Genomic DNA, 15,595 nt, shown 5'->3' on the forward strand with positions numbered 1-15,595 from the left:
AATCACTTTACCCCTCTGGTCTTCCTTTCCTGACCCACGAAATAGAAGTGCTGAAACAGATGCTCTTCAATCCCTCTCTCTTTTTATTTTAAATTATTTTTTCAGTGCTAAGGATCAGACTCGGGGCTTGGTACACACTAGGCAGATGCTCTACCACTGACCTACATTCCCAGGGCATTTTTTTCCCCATCCCGAACAGGGTCTTGCTCTGTAGTCCAGCCGGACTTCAAATTTTTCATCCTCCTACTCAGTCTCCTGAGTGCTGGCATGGTAGGTATGAGCCACAACACCCAGCTCTCTCTCTCCTTTTAGAAAAAGCGGTATGATTCTAAACAGAATTAATTGTTTATAGTAATTCCTCTAATTTATACCGTAAAGACTTCAAACTTGTATGGTAATAGAAAAGTCAAACTGAATGATGAAGAGAACATTGCTGTCTAGCTTGGAGGTGGTATGTTGAATTTTATACTTAATCCACTATTGTCTATCTCACCTTGTGTTTCCATTCTGTTATTCATCTGGACCATCATCACCATCATTATAGTTATGCATATGTATTCTAGTTCCATGTTTTTAGTTGATAAACCCCTGAGAGTAAGTCATATATATTGTGTGTGTCTAGCACCTGGCCATGGCACCTGCCACCCTGTTTGGTTTGCCTTGAATTCCCAGTCGACCTTAGAGATAGAACTGAGACTCTGGCAGACTGCTCTACTCTGCCTGCTGCTGATGGCTTCAAACAACATTCAGTATTAATATATGCCATGCCCCAGTGCTGAACATGGGTGGGAAAGTGATCACTGTGGTATGACGATGCTGACTGCATGGCCTGAATTCAGATGCTAAACATTTGAGAGGTCATGTCAGGAAGTTGCTAAACTCAGGATTGAGAGTTATATTTTTGTTTAATCTTCTTAACCTGCTGTTCTTGAGCTTCAAAATAGGCCAGTGTTCACACTCAAAATGTGGCTGCTGTCCTCAGATGACACCCCATTGAAGAGCCCAGCAAAGGGTTTAACCACCCTTGATGTCAATGAAAGCTCCTAATGGTGGCTTTCGATATCCATAGCCCACCGTGACTTCAGTAGCTACCCAATGAGTCCTCAGGCCACCATGACTGTCCTCCAGTCCAGTAGAGCACAGTTGTTCCTGATCCAGTTCGAAAGCAGTGACCATGGGATTCCCTTGCCTGCTCCTTCCATCCTTCACATTTTTTCCCTGTTTTAGTTCTGGGCAACATTCACCCCATCAACAAATCTTTTCTAGTCTTTTTCATTTCAGGCCATTTACCCTAATGACTCTTATAACTAAATACTTGGCATTCTCAGCACATGTCAATGAAAATTAGACTATCATTTTATAAAGTAAATTATGAAACTTAATTTTCGGAGCAAACCCTTGGAATATTTACAACAAGTAATATTTCCCACTTTACAGATAAAGAATTTTGTCAAAGATCAAATAAGGGGAGAACTGACTCAGCCTCAGGCCTTCTGAATGTAGGCTATGCTTTTTATCTTGTATATATGGAGTGTATATACATACGTACTTAAAATGTTACAATGTGTGTAAATCTCTGTAAAACCTATGGTTACAGTTTTGATTCATTCATTACCCTTCTTATTGATGAGGTCTCATAAATAATTGCCTGAACTTCCTCAAAGACTTCCCAAAGTACCTAGTATAGTTTTTTTTGGGGGGGGGGGTTATCTGTAAACAGACACACAAAGAAAGAAATATAAGAATTGCCATTTTGCACTACTGGAAATTTAAATGGTGTTTTTTGTTTGTTTGTTTTCCCCATCTGAACAGGATTTGGCTACTTGCTATTTTTATCCTTCTGGATTCCTGTAAGAGTTAGAATGCAAACCATCCAATGGCTTTGAAGCAGTTGAGAAAGAAGTGCTGTGGGGCCGGGGGCATAGCCAGTGGTCAAGCATTTGCCTGGCATGCACTAGTTCTTATGTTCAATCCCAGTATCATGGGGGACCCTAGCATCTTACTCTTATAATACCCCTTCCTTTCTTTTATGCCCAGTTATGACATGCCTGGCCAGCCCATGGGATGAAGATGGGGAATAAAAGGTGTGCATGGCTCTACTCTCACTGTTCCCACCCCATTTCGCCTGTGTCCCCCCGTGGCACAGTGGTCTCTCTAAAGCCAGCCTCAGCCTTGCATTCCTGACCCCCAGCACCAGCATCATCAGCCCAGGGAGAGGAGCCTGGTACTCATGCTTCCCACACAGACAAGCCTCAGATGCGCTCCTCTGCAGTGTGAGTATCCAGAGAATAACAACAGCCAATAGGAACACACCAACATCGGAGGCTGGAGAGATGGCTCAGCAGCTAAGAGCACTGACTGCTCTTCCAGAGTTCCCAGAGTTCCTAGCACTCACAATTGTCTGCAGCCCAGTTCCAGGAGATTTAACACCCTCACAAGACATACACGCAGGCAAAACACCAATGCACATAAAATAATGTAAAAAAAAAACCCTTAAGTTTATGAATAAGCTTTGGGAAATCTCCGTTTTGGGTGATCCTGGGAAATTAACTTTTTATTCTGAAAGCATGTATGTTACAGGATAGTACCAAGCTTTGAATTTGCCTTTCCTATAATTTCTCTTGGGAGCAATAATATATTTGACATGGAAACATTCCTCTCTGCAGAAGTATTCTAACGGTTACGTGGTAAGGAGCATTGGAGTGAGAATGACGTCACTCTGAACTCTTAGCTTAAAAACATGGCTCTGGGGAAATAGGCACTTATCTACAGCTTCTGAAGCCATCGTGCAAAGGGCTGAAGGGAAACTTTACAGATGATGGACAAGCTGGCAACTTCTGACCTGCTGGTTAGCGAGGAACAGAGTGGGAGCTGGGCCCTGCATGCCCAGATACTGGTACAACAGGAGGCGTGCAGTGCCACCTACAGACACAGTCATGCAATATTCTAGAAACAATGTTGCCTCTTATCAAGCTCCAGGGACTGAAGTGCCGATTCTGGGGACAGCCAGGGCAGAGTTCTCAGGCCAGTCATTTGCTTTGAGACTGGAGTGAGGACATCCAGGTAGAAGTGCTCGGAAGGCAGAAGCAAAGACTTTGGTGAAGGTGTTCTTCAGTCCAGCGCATTCATCTGCTCTCCAAGTTGCACAACCCTGACCTAGTAGGATGTACAGAACAAGGGAGTGCGGCCTGAGGAAAGAGCTCAGAAACTCTCCATGAGATGGCCAGGTCATCAGAAGCTCTCGCTTTCCTCCTCCCACCTGGGGTGAAGTTCCTGTAGCTAAAGTTGCCTGTCTTTGTGCGGGAACAAAGAACGCACACACAGCAGCTCATCCATTTCCCTTGAAGAGGTTGAAGGCTTTCCTTCCCTGAAGGGCATCTCTGCTGGGCTCAGACAGGTCTTCACAGGGTTGCTCCCTTCGGGGTATTATGTATACATCCCGAAGGTTTTAAATCAACCTTCCCTACGGCGTTGCCCTGCAAAATATCTTTGCAGCTTAGCAGTCTTTTTGTTTTGTTTTTATTTGTCTAGAGCTCAAAATTGGGTCTACACCAGAAAGAATAGCTTTAAGTCATGGACTGCTACATAAGAAATTAAATGGAAAAAAGCCACCGGGCTAAATGGTCCTTAGCGAGAAGCAGTGTATCTAACCATATGTGATTTCCCCACTTGAGGAAAACCAGCCCACTGAAACAATTTGTTGAGCCTAGCATCTCAAAGTCATGTAACCTTGGAAGGTTCCTTCCAGAGCACACACACGAATAGCCCATTAGATCCCAAAGAACTAGAATTTTATAGCACAGCCCTGGTAGGCAACGACTTAGTCATTTGATAAGAAGAAATAAGTTCAAGGCTTCTCTAATTTGCATTAACTACTTGTGTTTCACACAAAAATGATGCCGGCTGGGTTACAAGAATTTTCTCGAATTTTCCCTGAAGTAGCTTCGCTACTAAATGTCCCCTAAACTCCAGTGGTGCTGAGCAACTCCCAGGGGAACCCCAATAGTAGGCAAACCTGAAGAAGGAGCCCAGCAGCCTCCAGAGAAATGGAAAGGCTCTGGCACATTGAGGACCTGATAAGAGTTCCTTGATTATTTGTCCCCTGGGGGACATGATGACACATTTTATATATTTCATGTAAAATCAAAAAGGGCACTGGACCCTCCAAGTCCCAGGTGAAGAATCCCTGTTCTCTAATGCATTAAAAACAATTTAAACCTAGTTAATAATGACCAGTGCCGCGATGCTCTCGAAATCCAAGGGGGTGACTTGCCTGTGGAGTATGCATGACGGTCACACTTAGGTCAGTGGCTGCAGCCAGTTCCCAGGGCAACTGCATCCAGATACCAGGCTTTCCTGGTCCTGCACTGGCTTTGGCTTCCCCACCAAAGAAGCCATGTGTGCGACCGCTCTGCAGTAAATCCTATATTTTTCTCTGAAATTGATGTTTTCAATGATCTTACTTGAATCCCTCTTGAAGCCTCGGCCAACAGTGAGGGATTCTAGAGAGAGAGACCGTGTTCACGGGAGGGAGAACATGATCTGAAGTATTGGACAGGAGTTCCCCCCAAATCCATGTCTCACGAGCTAAGAACTAAGCCCAGTCCTACAGCCACTAGCTAGCTGTGTGGTCACAGAAGAGGCACTCCACGAACCACGCGTTAGTTCATGAATCATGAAATAATACAATTTTTCCACCCGTCCTGTCTCACAGTGCTGCTCGATGGACCAGTACGACAACATACATGAAGCACTTTGGAATCTGCATGCATTAGTATTCAGGCATCTGTACTGGCCTGACTTGCCCTGTCCTCAGCTGTGGCCACTAAGAGCACCTCCTGTGCACATTCACTACATTCCCCTTTAAAAGGGCCCTGCCCACTACCCATCTCTCTCTTCTCTCTTTTCTTCTGCTGCATCAGAAAAGGCAACAGAGGTGAGAATGATCAAAGTTCCTGTCTGAAGATGTCACAATGAAACACGCTAATCTGTGCTAATAAATATAAGAAACAAAACTTCTACTTGACTATGAGTGCCGGTTATCTTTTATGTGGCAGATTTCACATTGAGTTGTCCAATAATTATTCACACACACACACACACACACACACACACACGCACGCACGCACGCACACACACACACACACACACACACGCTTACTTTGAAAAAGCAAAACTCCAGCAATGAGATGCAAAAACATTCAAATCCAGACTACATTTAGAAGCGGAAATGACTTGATTAGCCAACTATTCATTCATTTGGCTACATTATTTAAAAATGTTTGACTATTCATCGCATTTATATTAGTCAAAAATATGCAGCAATGAGACAGATATGATTTGGCTAGAAGTACCTGCATGTCACACAGAAACAAGTCTGAAAGCAACTGGACAAGAAAGCGAGCTAATGCATAAACTCATAATGCATGAATGCATAAATTCAGTGAAGCGGGGAATGAAAGAAACGCAGGAGATGAAGGAACAGTCAGACGGCAACCTGGGTGCCTGGCACTCATGCTCCGGGGGCACGACCAGCGGAGTTAAAGCCTAAAGCCCTGCCTACCCACGGCTGTCTGAGGACCTGAAGGAAGGCCAAGGACACTAACCCAAGTTGGTTAGACAGATGTCACAGGGCCCATCCACGGTGAGTTCCAGCCTGAATACCAAGGATAGCCTTTAAGACTCCAAGCAGGGTGTGAATGAATCAGAATTGCTATTTGAAGGGATGACGACGGTGGAAATAGATCCCGAGTGACTGACCACGACTTGGGGCTAGGCAGGACAGACTGACTGTCGATGAACGTGGAGCGGGACAAAGAGGACTGCACATTTGAGACATACTTACGAGGTAGAACGGAAGGAGTTTGGTGGGAGTAACCAAGACCACCAGACTACCACCCGCCTTCCCGAAAATGCTAAGATAGTTGGACTGAAGGCATAAACCTCCACAGGCCCAGGCAAGCTCTCTGACCCTCACCTTTGCCTAAGGCTATACTAACAGCTCCAACCCACCTCCATCATTGAGTTTCTTAGCCACTCGCCCCAGAGGCCACTAGTAGGGACTCAAAGGTTTTTTCTGTCATGTCACTTCTCTGTAAATTTACTGTTCTTTCTTGTAGACATTCTCTAAGTGGCCACATGTTCAGATAAACTATTTATTTATTTGTTTGTTTGTTTGTTTTTTGATCAGCCAATCAAATGGCACCCTCACACCCCTGCTTGCCTCTCAGCATACCCTTCACTGAGCTCACTGCAAGGTATAATTGCATCCTGCCTTGCTTTCCTCTTTCTTCTCTCTCCCCTTTGTTAATACATAGCAAGCAAGTGCTTCAATTCAGACCATTTTATTTTGTTGTATTGTCTGGGTTTTTAACTACCATGCATCCAATGGGTTATTCATAAATAAGTCAATCTTAAGCAGTAAACGTTAGCCAAGTAAACAAACATTACTGACTCAACTATTCAAGCCACCCCCAAGCTTGATTTCCTTAGGAACCCTGTTTGTCCTTCTTCCTATATATGGAAATGAATGCTAATTAATGTCTACGTGTTTTCCTCTTTTTAATCTGCCTTTTGTTTCCGGACTATGTTTTAACCGAGAAATGATGAAAGCTGAGTAAAAATTTATCTCCCCATCACACCGTAATTCCTAAGCGTCTAGCTTGAACCGGAAGGTAAGAAGTAAATACATGCTAGGTTCTTCTGGGGTAACTAGCGACTCACCAGAGCCCTGGGCACCGTCCTTTGCCCCAGGCTGTACATGTGGGTGCACTACTTTCAGTTGTCCAGGTGGCACAATGGATGGATTGAGGTTTATTCTAACCATGTCCTTCCCGGTGTATTTGTTGGCTATCCAAATTGCCTTCGTTTTCGATGTTGAATAGAAGATACGGTCACCATAAAGGGCCATCGTAAACAAACTGTGCCTAAAAACATCCAGAAAGGGGAGGGGACGTTAATGGCAGAACATCCATTCATTAGATTTTGAAGGCTGAATCCCCCCCATCTGGAAACTTTTTATTTGTTTGCATTTTAATCACCTTTCTTTTCTTACTTTGGTTTAGATAAACACATCTTAGGTTTAAAGTTTGGTTTACGTCATCATTCTTAGGACTAAGAGAATACAATCTCTAGCTCTAACTCCCTCTCCTGTCGCACAAAATGAAGAAGAAACCAGGAGTAAGGAGGGAAGAGAGAGCTGGTCTTGACAGCTCCACACCAGGAGAAGTTTTGCTTCTTCCCTGCACTGGCTCCAGAGCCAATTTCAGAGAGACAATGCTTCCCAAATAAATGGCAAAATGACAGAGGAGGACACGTAAGACCGACTGTGGGAGCAGACCATATGCTACCCATGCTGCTAATTATTATCGGCATATATTTACTTGATCTTCACAATAACACCAACAAACAGGTACTATTACCTATCCAGTGAAAGAAAACTGACTACCGGAGACATTAAGTAACTTGCCCAGAGTCACTCAGTAGTGACCTGTTAGTGACTCTGGTCCAAACTAGTACCCCTCTGTAGCTGACAAGAGGAAAATGAACTCATCACACCAGCTTCCAATGGCAACTGTTTGGCTGCCTCTCAAAAGCAAAACCTACTGTGTTTGATGTTTGATAACATGGATGGAACCACCATCATAATCACAGGAACGAATGTAAGCCTGTCTTCCTTCTCCGCTGTCCTGAGCCCAAAAGAGCCGCTTGTCAACTTGGTCCAGGGTCAGCGCGGCAATCCTCCCTTCTGTCTCCAGCAGGGTTTTCACGTCCACCCCACTGAGAGCTGCTCTGTGAAGGCTACCGGGCACCTCTGAAGACCAAAATATCAACCTGGGGATGAACACAGCACGCACAGCCATAAGTGAAGGAACAGTCGCTAAAGTGGGGGCTCCCGCCGCTGGTGCCTGCCCAGAGAGAGGTTGACCATTTTGAATGAGAGTTCAAGAATGTGTGTGCAGGGGCTGGAGAGATGGCTCAGTGGTTAAGAGCATTGCCTGCTCTTCCGAAGGTCCTGAGTTCAGTTCCCAGCAACCACATGGTGGCTCACAACCATCTGTAGTGAGGTCTGGTGCCCTCTTCTGGCCTGCAGACATACAGACAGAATATTGTATACATAATAAATAAATATTTAGAAAAAAAAAGAATGTGTGTGCATTTCCTATTGTGATTTCCAAGTGTGAAAGAAAACTAAGCTCTTACAAAACACCAAACAGGGAGGGTGCCTACAGAGTCCCAACCCAGCCACTTTTTTGGAGAAAATGGCATCTCTGTATTGTCCAGAAGTCTGTTTGCCTTTCCGGTATTATGATTTGGGAATCTTGTTGAGGTTTGAAGTTCATTTCAGTTCACTTCAATTTCCTTAAAAACAATGACAACAACAACAACAACAACAACAACAACAACAACAACAGATTCTCACCTCTCTATTGGATCCACTGCTACATTGGCTGGCTGTTTTAAGAAACTCAGAAGAACATGGGAACTGTTGCTTTCCATATCTGTCACAGTGATGGTTCCTTCCCGCTGATCTGCCCAGAGAATCTCTTCATCTATCCAGTTTATGGCCATGCCAGAAACATTCTTCTCTACACGGCACACTGTCTGCAAAACCAAATTTCAATATTATAAATATTTATAACTCACATCAATATTGCTCTATGGTTGCACATGTGAAATCTGTCATTTTAGTGTATGCCGTTGAATGTGTTCCCCACATCTTTTACATGATAAAATAACCACCGAGTTTTTGTTTTGATTCAGCAACGGTACCCCTCTCCTTGTGAGTAGGCCATTTGTATTACAGCTTTGAAATAAAGAATTATCCTATATACTACTGAAATTAGCCGATCAGCCACAATATATTAATTACTTCACAGAATCTTTTTTTATGCTTACAGGCAGTTTATTCAATTGTACTTGGTAATGGGATCCTAACCTAAATTCAGCTTTAGGTCTTTCCAAGCTCTGGGTAAGCAGAGCTTACCATTGGCTTTGAGCAGAGTCATGGAGTGGATTCCCCACCCCCTTCAGAAACAGGATCTCCTGTAGCTCAGTCTGGAACCCTTTACATACTTGAGGATGACCTTAAACTCCAGACCCTCCTGCCTCTGTTTCTTGAGTGCTGGGATTACAGGTCTGCCCCCCTGACCTAGTTTATGCTCATCTGGGGCTCACACCCCGGGTTTTCTGTGAGGCCAAGCAGCTGAGCTGCAGCCACAGTCTCTAGAAGCAGCTTTGCTATGGTATCTCATTTTCTTCTGCCTCACCCTTTTCCCATTCATCTTGCAGATCCCAGTGGCACCAGAGAAGCGGGGGTCCTCTTTGGGCTATCTCTCACTTCTTGAAAGAACCAAACAAAAGAGTCTGCATCTGTGAGTCCAGCCTGGGCCAATCAAACTAGTTCTCCGGGGGCTTGGAAGGCTGAAGGAAGCCTTGGCTTTTCAGCCCACAGGTTCTGGTGGTATCATAACCCTACCCTTGCAATAGGTGCAGTGATGTAGGACATGGCCCAGCATGAGGCTCGGTAGAGGCAACACAGTCTCAAAGCCGTGCTGGATCTCAGAACCGGCCAGCCAAGCCCTTCACCAACTGCTGCGAACTCACATTAGTTCCTCCATTTCAATTGTTTTTGCATTCAGCACGTGCTCTTCTTTTCATATTGTTTTAAACACAGGAGCAGGGATAACGGTGAGTTCTTAGGCATCAGGTCAATCCTTCCTAAGGATTTGACATAAATCCACAACTGCTTATGTTTTTTCCCCAGTTTGATGACAGGGAGCCTCCAAATTCTCAGCTTTCCACGCTGTTCTAGCAGATGGCCGGAGAATACGAACAGCCAAACTTGTTAAAGTGAGACTAGCCAGCATTAGAGATGTCCTAAAATAGATTTGCCCCTAATTGAAGCTTTTAGGAATAATTGAAAGGACAGAGGTTTGTTTTGAAAGAAAAAAGAAAAACTCCCAACAATGAGCCCTTTGTGTTGGGAATAAACGCTGGAGGTTCTGCTAATCACCTGCTCTCAGTAATCCATCCCCTGTACGCATTCCTCCAGGGACTCACTGCCGGGTTCTACCAGTTGAAGAAAAAGATTAAGGGTCTTTTGTATGTACTTGAAATACAACACTTTTTTATCTGTCCTTGGCTTCATTTTTTACCCCAGAGTACAAATACTTTGAGAATATAAAGGCATTTTTTTTCTTCCTAAATGTCAGGCAATTTTTTTTCCCTACACGAGAAAAAATGCACCCAGATAAAACAGATGATCTTGACCTGAGCACTATTGACGCGTGAAGTTAGACAGGGCTTCACTGTGTGACCGTCCCACAGAGTGAGGACGTTGAGTGACAGCCGTGCCCTGGGCCCACCAGATGCCTGCAGCATCTTTATCCTCTTGGCTGACTCATGTGTGACAACCAAAAAGACTCTGGTCAGATATTCATAGAGGGACTGTCTGAGGTACAAAATCAATATGCAAATAACATCTTCACAATGACTGACTGAACAAAATCAGATGTGTTCAAAGTTACATTTATTTCCTCGTGTTCTTCTTTAGAGGCTTACAAACATCAATTTGTCAGTTTAATCAATAGTTTAGAACCACAGGGGCAGATTAAATGCCTCTATTTAACACACACATTTGAACCATAATGCGTTTCACTTATCTTCCCATCCAAGTTCTGAGTACTGTTTTTTTGTTTTGTTTTGTTTTGCTTTGCTTTGTTTTGCTTTTTTGAGACAGGGTTTCTCTGTGGTTTTGGAGCCTGTCCTCTGAGTATTGTTTAGCTCATGAGATCAGGTGTACTCAGACTGGTATAGCCTTAGATAAATTACCTAAACATTAAACATTCAGTCTGTCACATTTGCCAGCTTTTGTGTAAACTCCTGACATATTGTTCGTGATCATGGGACTTTACCTCTTGTCTTGACCCATTCAGAAAAACTCTTTGCAAAAGTTGTTTCTCTAAGTCCACCCAATAGAGTCTTTTCTCCTTGTAATGAAAATCCATGATCGCCGGGATGCCAGCATCTACCACCAATTGCTGGTGATTTGTTCCTTCTGGGTCAATCCGGGAGATACTGCTTCCATGTGAGAAAATTAGGAAGGGTGCAGGACCTAAGGGGAGAAAGAAGTCAACTTGCAGATTCTCAGTGATATTTGATCTGATCCATATAAAATACTTCCCATGACAATTCATATATGTAGTTAATCCTACATATATTATCTATGCTGTATTATGTTATGTATATTGTGTTATATGTCATATATTAATTACATATACTATGTATGCAGTTAATTCTGCATATAACTTAAATTTATAGTCTTGTATTTTAAATAAAAACTACTCTATACAGAATAAGGGGTCCTTGTAGATTTCTATAAGCCATCTTCTTTATAAGGGGATTATAAGAAATGTGCATTGCCAAATTATGAAAAAAATGAATTATTTAAATAGAAATATATGTTCAACTAATGTACACTTATTATGCACAAAACAAGAAACAAGGTAAGGCTTTCTATCATAGAAAGAAAGTGTGTGAATATTGAATTTAGTCATATAAGCTGGGAATAAAATTATTGTATTGTTACTTTGTGTTGCTGTCACCAACATGCCTGATAGGTTTGCTTTGGGTCACAGTTTCAGAGCACTCGGAACAATTGTGGTGGGGAGGAAAGGCTAGGGCATCTCAGTTCACGGCAGCAAGAGTGTGTGGAGGAGGATGTTCACATCATAGTGACCAGAAGACGGAGACCATGACAGGAACAAGGGACTGACTCTAAGCCTGGCTACCTACTGCAGCCGGCCAGGCCATGCCTTCTAAAGGTTCCTCAGCCCCCCACCACCACCACCAAATACTACAGACCTTGAGGACCAACCGCTCGAAGCATGAACTTACAGGGAACATTTCAGACTCACACCGTAACAATTCTAAACACTGTTGTGGAAATAGATGTTCTTTCTTCCTGCCTCCTCCTGTGGCCAGAGCCGTCAAGTAATGAATGAGTTAGAATATGTTGGAGAGCAGAGGGACCTCCTAAGAGGAAGCAGAGATGTTGGAACACTAGCTTCCAACTGTCAGGAAACATCGCGAGGGTGAGGAAGAATTAGAGTATTCTGGAGAAATGAGGGAGGAGTCCTGAGGTGATTGGCTTCTTGTTGCCAGAGACTCTGTGAGGAGAAACAGCAAGCAGGCAGGCATAGGGGTGGGTATCCAGACAGGGCCAATAGAGGAAAGAGGAGGACCCAGGGCCCTTGTGGGAAACTAGTCTGTTTGGATGTTCACCTTCCTAGACCTGGATGGAGGAGGGAGGACCTTGGACTTCCCACAGGGCAGAGAACCCTGACTGCTCTTTGGACTGGAGAGGGGGGGAGGGGTAACTGGAGGGGAAGGGAGGGAAATGGGAGGAGGTGAAAATTTGTAACAATAATAATAATAATAATAATAATAATAAAGAAAAAATCCACCCAAGTCAATGTCTGTTAAATGAAGCTCCAGCCTTGGGCTTCTCCTGTCCCGAGTGTCTAAAGCTGTTGTATGCCCTTTCTCAGGGTCTTCTGTCTTTCCCTGTCATTCAATTCTTTGTTCATTCCCCTAGACAAACGTTGATATCCCTGTTACAGACAGGCTACAGTAGCCATAAAACACAGATGGAAATTCTCTAATCTAAAATTCTAACATTCCAAATGCCCCTAAAATTGCAAACTCTGATGGTCATCAGCACAACATCATAAGTGGAAAACTTGATACCTGATCACACAGGAAGATGAAAAATTTTGTATAATGTCACCTTCAGGCTTCATGTGTAAGTGATGTCCGCCTGGAGATTTGGATGCTGCTCCCAACAGATCTCAGTATGTATGTGCAAATATTCCAAAAAATCCAAAAGAATCTAAAACATTTCTGCTCCCCCCCCCCAGTCACCTTTGAATGTAAGACCAACCCAAATGCTACATCTACTCTCAAAAGTTAGTCTCTATTTATCTGGGATTAATTTCAGTGGGACCCTTGCGTTTCTGTTTACATGATCTTTGCGGTAGACCTCCCTGGTCCCAGCAGTACCTTGCTCTGGGCCTTAACCACTGTGCCTGGAGTCCTTCCCTATTTAGATCAAGGCCACCTGGCACTTTGACTTGCCAGCTCTCAGCATCTATGTGGGAACCCAGTGCCTTCTTTGGAAACCACAGCGTGAATTACTGAATGGGTTTGTCTTTTATGTTATGAAATGAATCAAATGGCGGTCTCATTTCCTGGACTGAGGCTGGTTCCTAGTCTCTCCTGACCATTTCTAGATGCTATCACCCTGCATTTAGAAAATAATGGAACTCTTGAGGCAAGGGGACAATCAGAGGACAATTCTAACATTCTTGCGACCTTTATTGCTGTCCTTGTTCTATTCCGTTAAGCCTTCATACTGTAATGGAATTTATTAAATGACTTCATTTTCCTAAGGGTTGAGCATGATGGGTTAGCAGGCTCCAACTCAACTAGAAAGCGCTATCTTCATTTCAGTGGCTACAACACAAGAGAGATGCAGGAGGAACAAGGGAGTATCAGGTCAGGAGAATCTGAATTGATGTCTCTATAGATGTCTAAGAGAAGGAACTCAAAGCCGTTTCTGATATCTTTATGTCAATACTAGCCCTCTGCACAGAGAGGAATGGTCCATGCTTGGTTACCACTGAAGCCATAAAATCCCCAAGACAGCATCAAAGACATGGAAAGGGCACTGACTGAAAGACAAGCGGCTTTGTGTAATGATGAGTTTTGTTGTCATCTTGTTTGGCTTAAAATATACATCGGAGGTAAGTGAAGCATACTCCTGGCTGAGTTCTGCAAGCCCAGTTCTTGAGCCAGTGAGGTCAGCCTCCTCTATCTGATCCAATGCGTTAGACTCTCAGCGGACAACTCATTATTAGGGGGCAGCGACCGTAGAAAGGGGGACAGTAGGGCTGCCCCATTGTGTTATGGAGCCCTGGCCTCTTCCTCTGTTGCCATTTCTGCTTCCTGCCAGCTGCGAGGAGGAGAACAGCTCCTGCCATATGTTCCCGCTACCATGATGCTCTGCCTCACAGTGGATCCTAAAACACACAGCGAACAAGCACAGATGGGAAACTCTGAGCCTCTGACCCAAATAAACCTTTCTCCTGAGCAGGCACTCTGGACATAGCTGCACAAAAGCCTCACTCACACACCCATCTTCTCACGCTTGCTGGCAAAGCTCTCAGAACATCTCACGGAATTTCTCCTGTCTATGGGATTCTTAGAGAAAGGAGAACGAACCCACACATGAGAAAACACTTGGCTAAGGATTCCAGTCTACACGTCAGGAACTTTCTGTTGTACATTTGCACAGCCCACGCTTTACTACGTAGATTTGTGCCATTGTTTCAGTGGGAAACCAAGAACTAGAATGTTGGCACATCTCGTCTCATAGAGGAAAGGCAGCCTGAGCTTAGAGCTGCGAACTTGTGGACCGCAATGGACAGGCCTGCAGATCTATTGCCAACAGTCTTCTCAGGGACACATAGCATGCCTTTTCTAGGAATAACAAGTTATCAAACACGTCAGACTAATTTTTAATGCATTGATCTGTTGATGTGATCAGTAAAAGGTTGCATTTATTTGTGTTGCTCCATAAATAGTTTATAGGTTGGAAGGGGGGCATTCTCACCATTTAAATATCCCTCATCCCAGATTATGGTCTGATTCTTTGCACATAACAGGCATTCAAAACAGTCTTTGAGCTAATTAATTGATTAATGAGGAAATAGGGGCTGGAGAAACAGCTCAGTGGTAAAGAACACGGACTGCTCTCCCGGAGGAGACCGAGAGTTCATTTCCCGGCCACCCAGACTTGAATCATCACACAGAAATTATATGAATTATAGCACTGTTTGGTCGATGTCTCAGTTGTATTTTTTAGCTAGCTCTTACATCTTGAATGAACTCATTTCTATTAATCTGTGTATCACCATGTGGTTGTGGCTTACTGGTAAGGTTCTGGTGTCTTTCTCCTTCAGCAGCTACATGGCGTCTCCTTGACTCTGCCTACTCTATTTCTATATCTCTGTTCAGATTTTCCTCCTGGCTTTACTCTGCTAAGCCACTGGCCAAGACAGCTTTATTCTTCAACCAATATAAGCAACATATACACAGAAGGACATCCCATGTCACTGGGTTCTATCCCAAGCACCTCCATGGCAGTTCACGACTGTCTGTAACTTCAGTCCTGGGGATCCAGTGCCCTCTTCTGGCCTCTGTGGACATTGTATACATGCGTTGCACAGATATACATGCACACAACACTTACACATAAAATAAAATAATTTTTTAAAAATCAAGAAATAATTGTATTTTATTAATTTTCTGGAATTTTCCCAGGAGACAAAGAGACTAAATTTGTACAAGTATGGTTCAACATAGGGCAGTTATTTTAATGACTTGATTACCAGCACCAGAATTAGGGGCTTAAAACTGCCTGCAATGCCAGCTCCAGAGAACTCTGTCTCTGGCCTGTGCGTACCTGCACTCATGTGTGTAGGTCTCTCTCTCTCTCTCTCTCTCTCTCTCTCTCTCTCTCTCTCTCTCTCTC

At 43.8% G+C, this 15,595-nt stretch overlaps 1 protein-coding gene across 1 annotated transcript in view; it reads right to left on the reverse strand.

Annotated features, from left to right (window-relative positions):
- Egf (epidermal growth factor) overlaps positions 1-15,595 on the reverse strand; it is a 74,442-nt gene that overhangs the window by 49,325 nt on the left and 9,522 nt on the right. Inside the window, 4 exon segments of the mRNA XM_005357426.2 lie at positions 6,724-6,926; positions 7,606-7,833; positions 8,423-8,604; positions 10,917-11,116. Of these exon segments, the coding sequence (XP_005357483.2) occupies positions 6,724-6,926; positions 7,606-7,833; positions 8,423-8,604; positions 10,917-11,116 (813 nt within the window).

The sequence above is a fragment of the Microtus ochrogaster genome, chromosome 21, assembly GCF_000317375.1.
Source record: "Microtus ochrogaster isolate Prairie Vole_2 chromosome 21, MicOch1.0, whole genome shotgun sequence".
In the NCBI taxonomy this organism is placed as follows: domain Eukaryota; kingdom Metazoa; phylum Chordata; class Mammalia; order Rodentia; family Cricetidae; genus Microtus; species Microtus ochrogaster.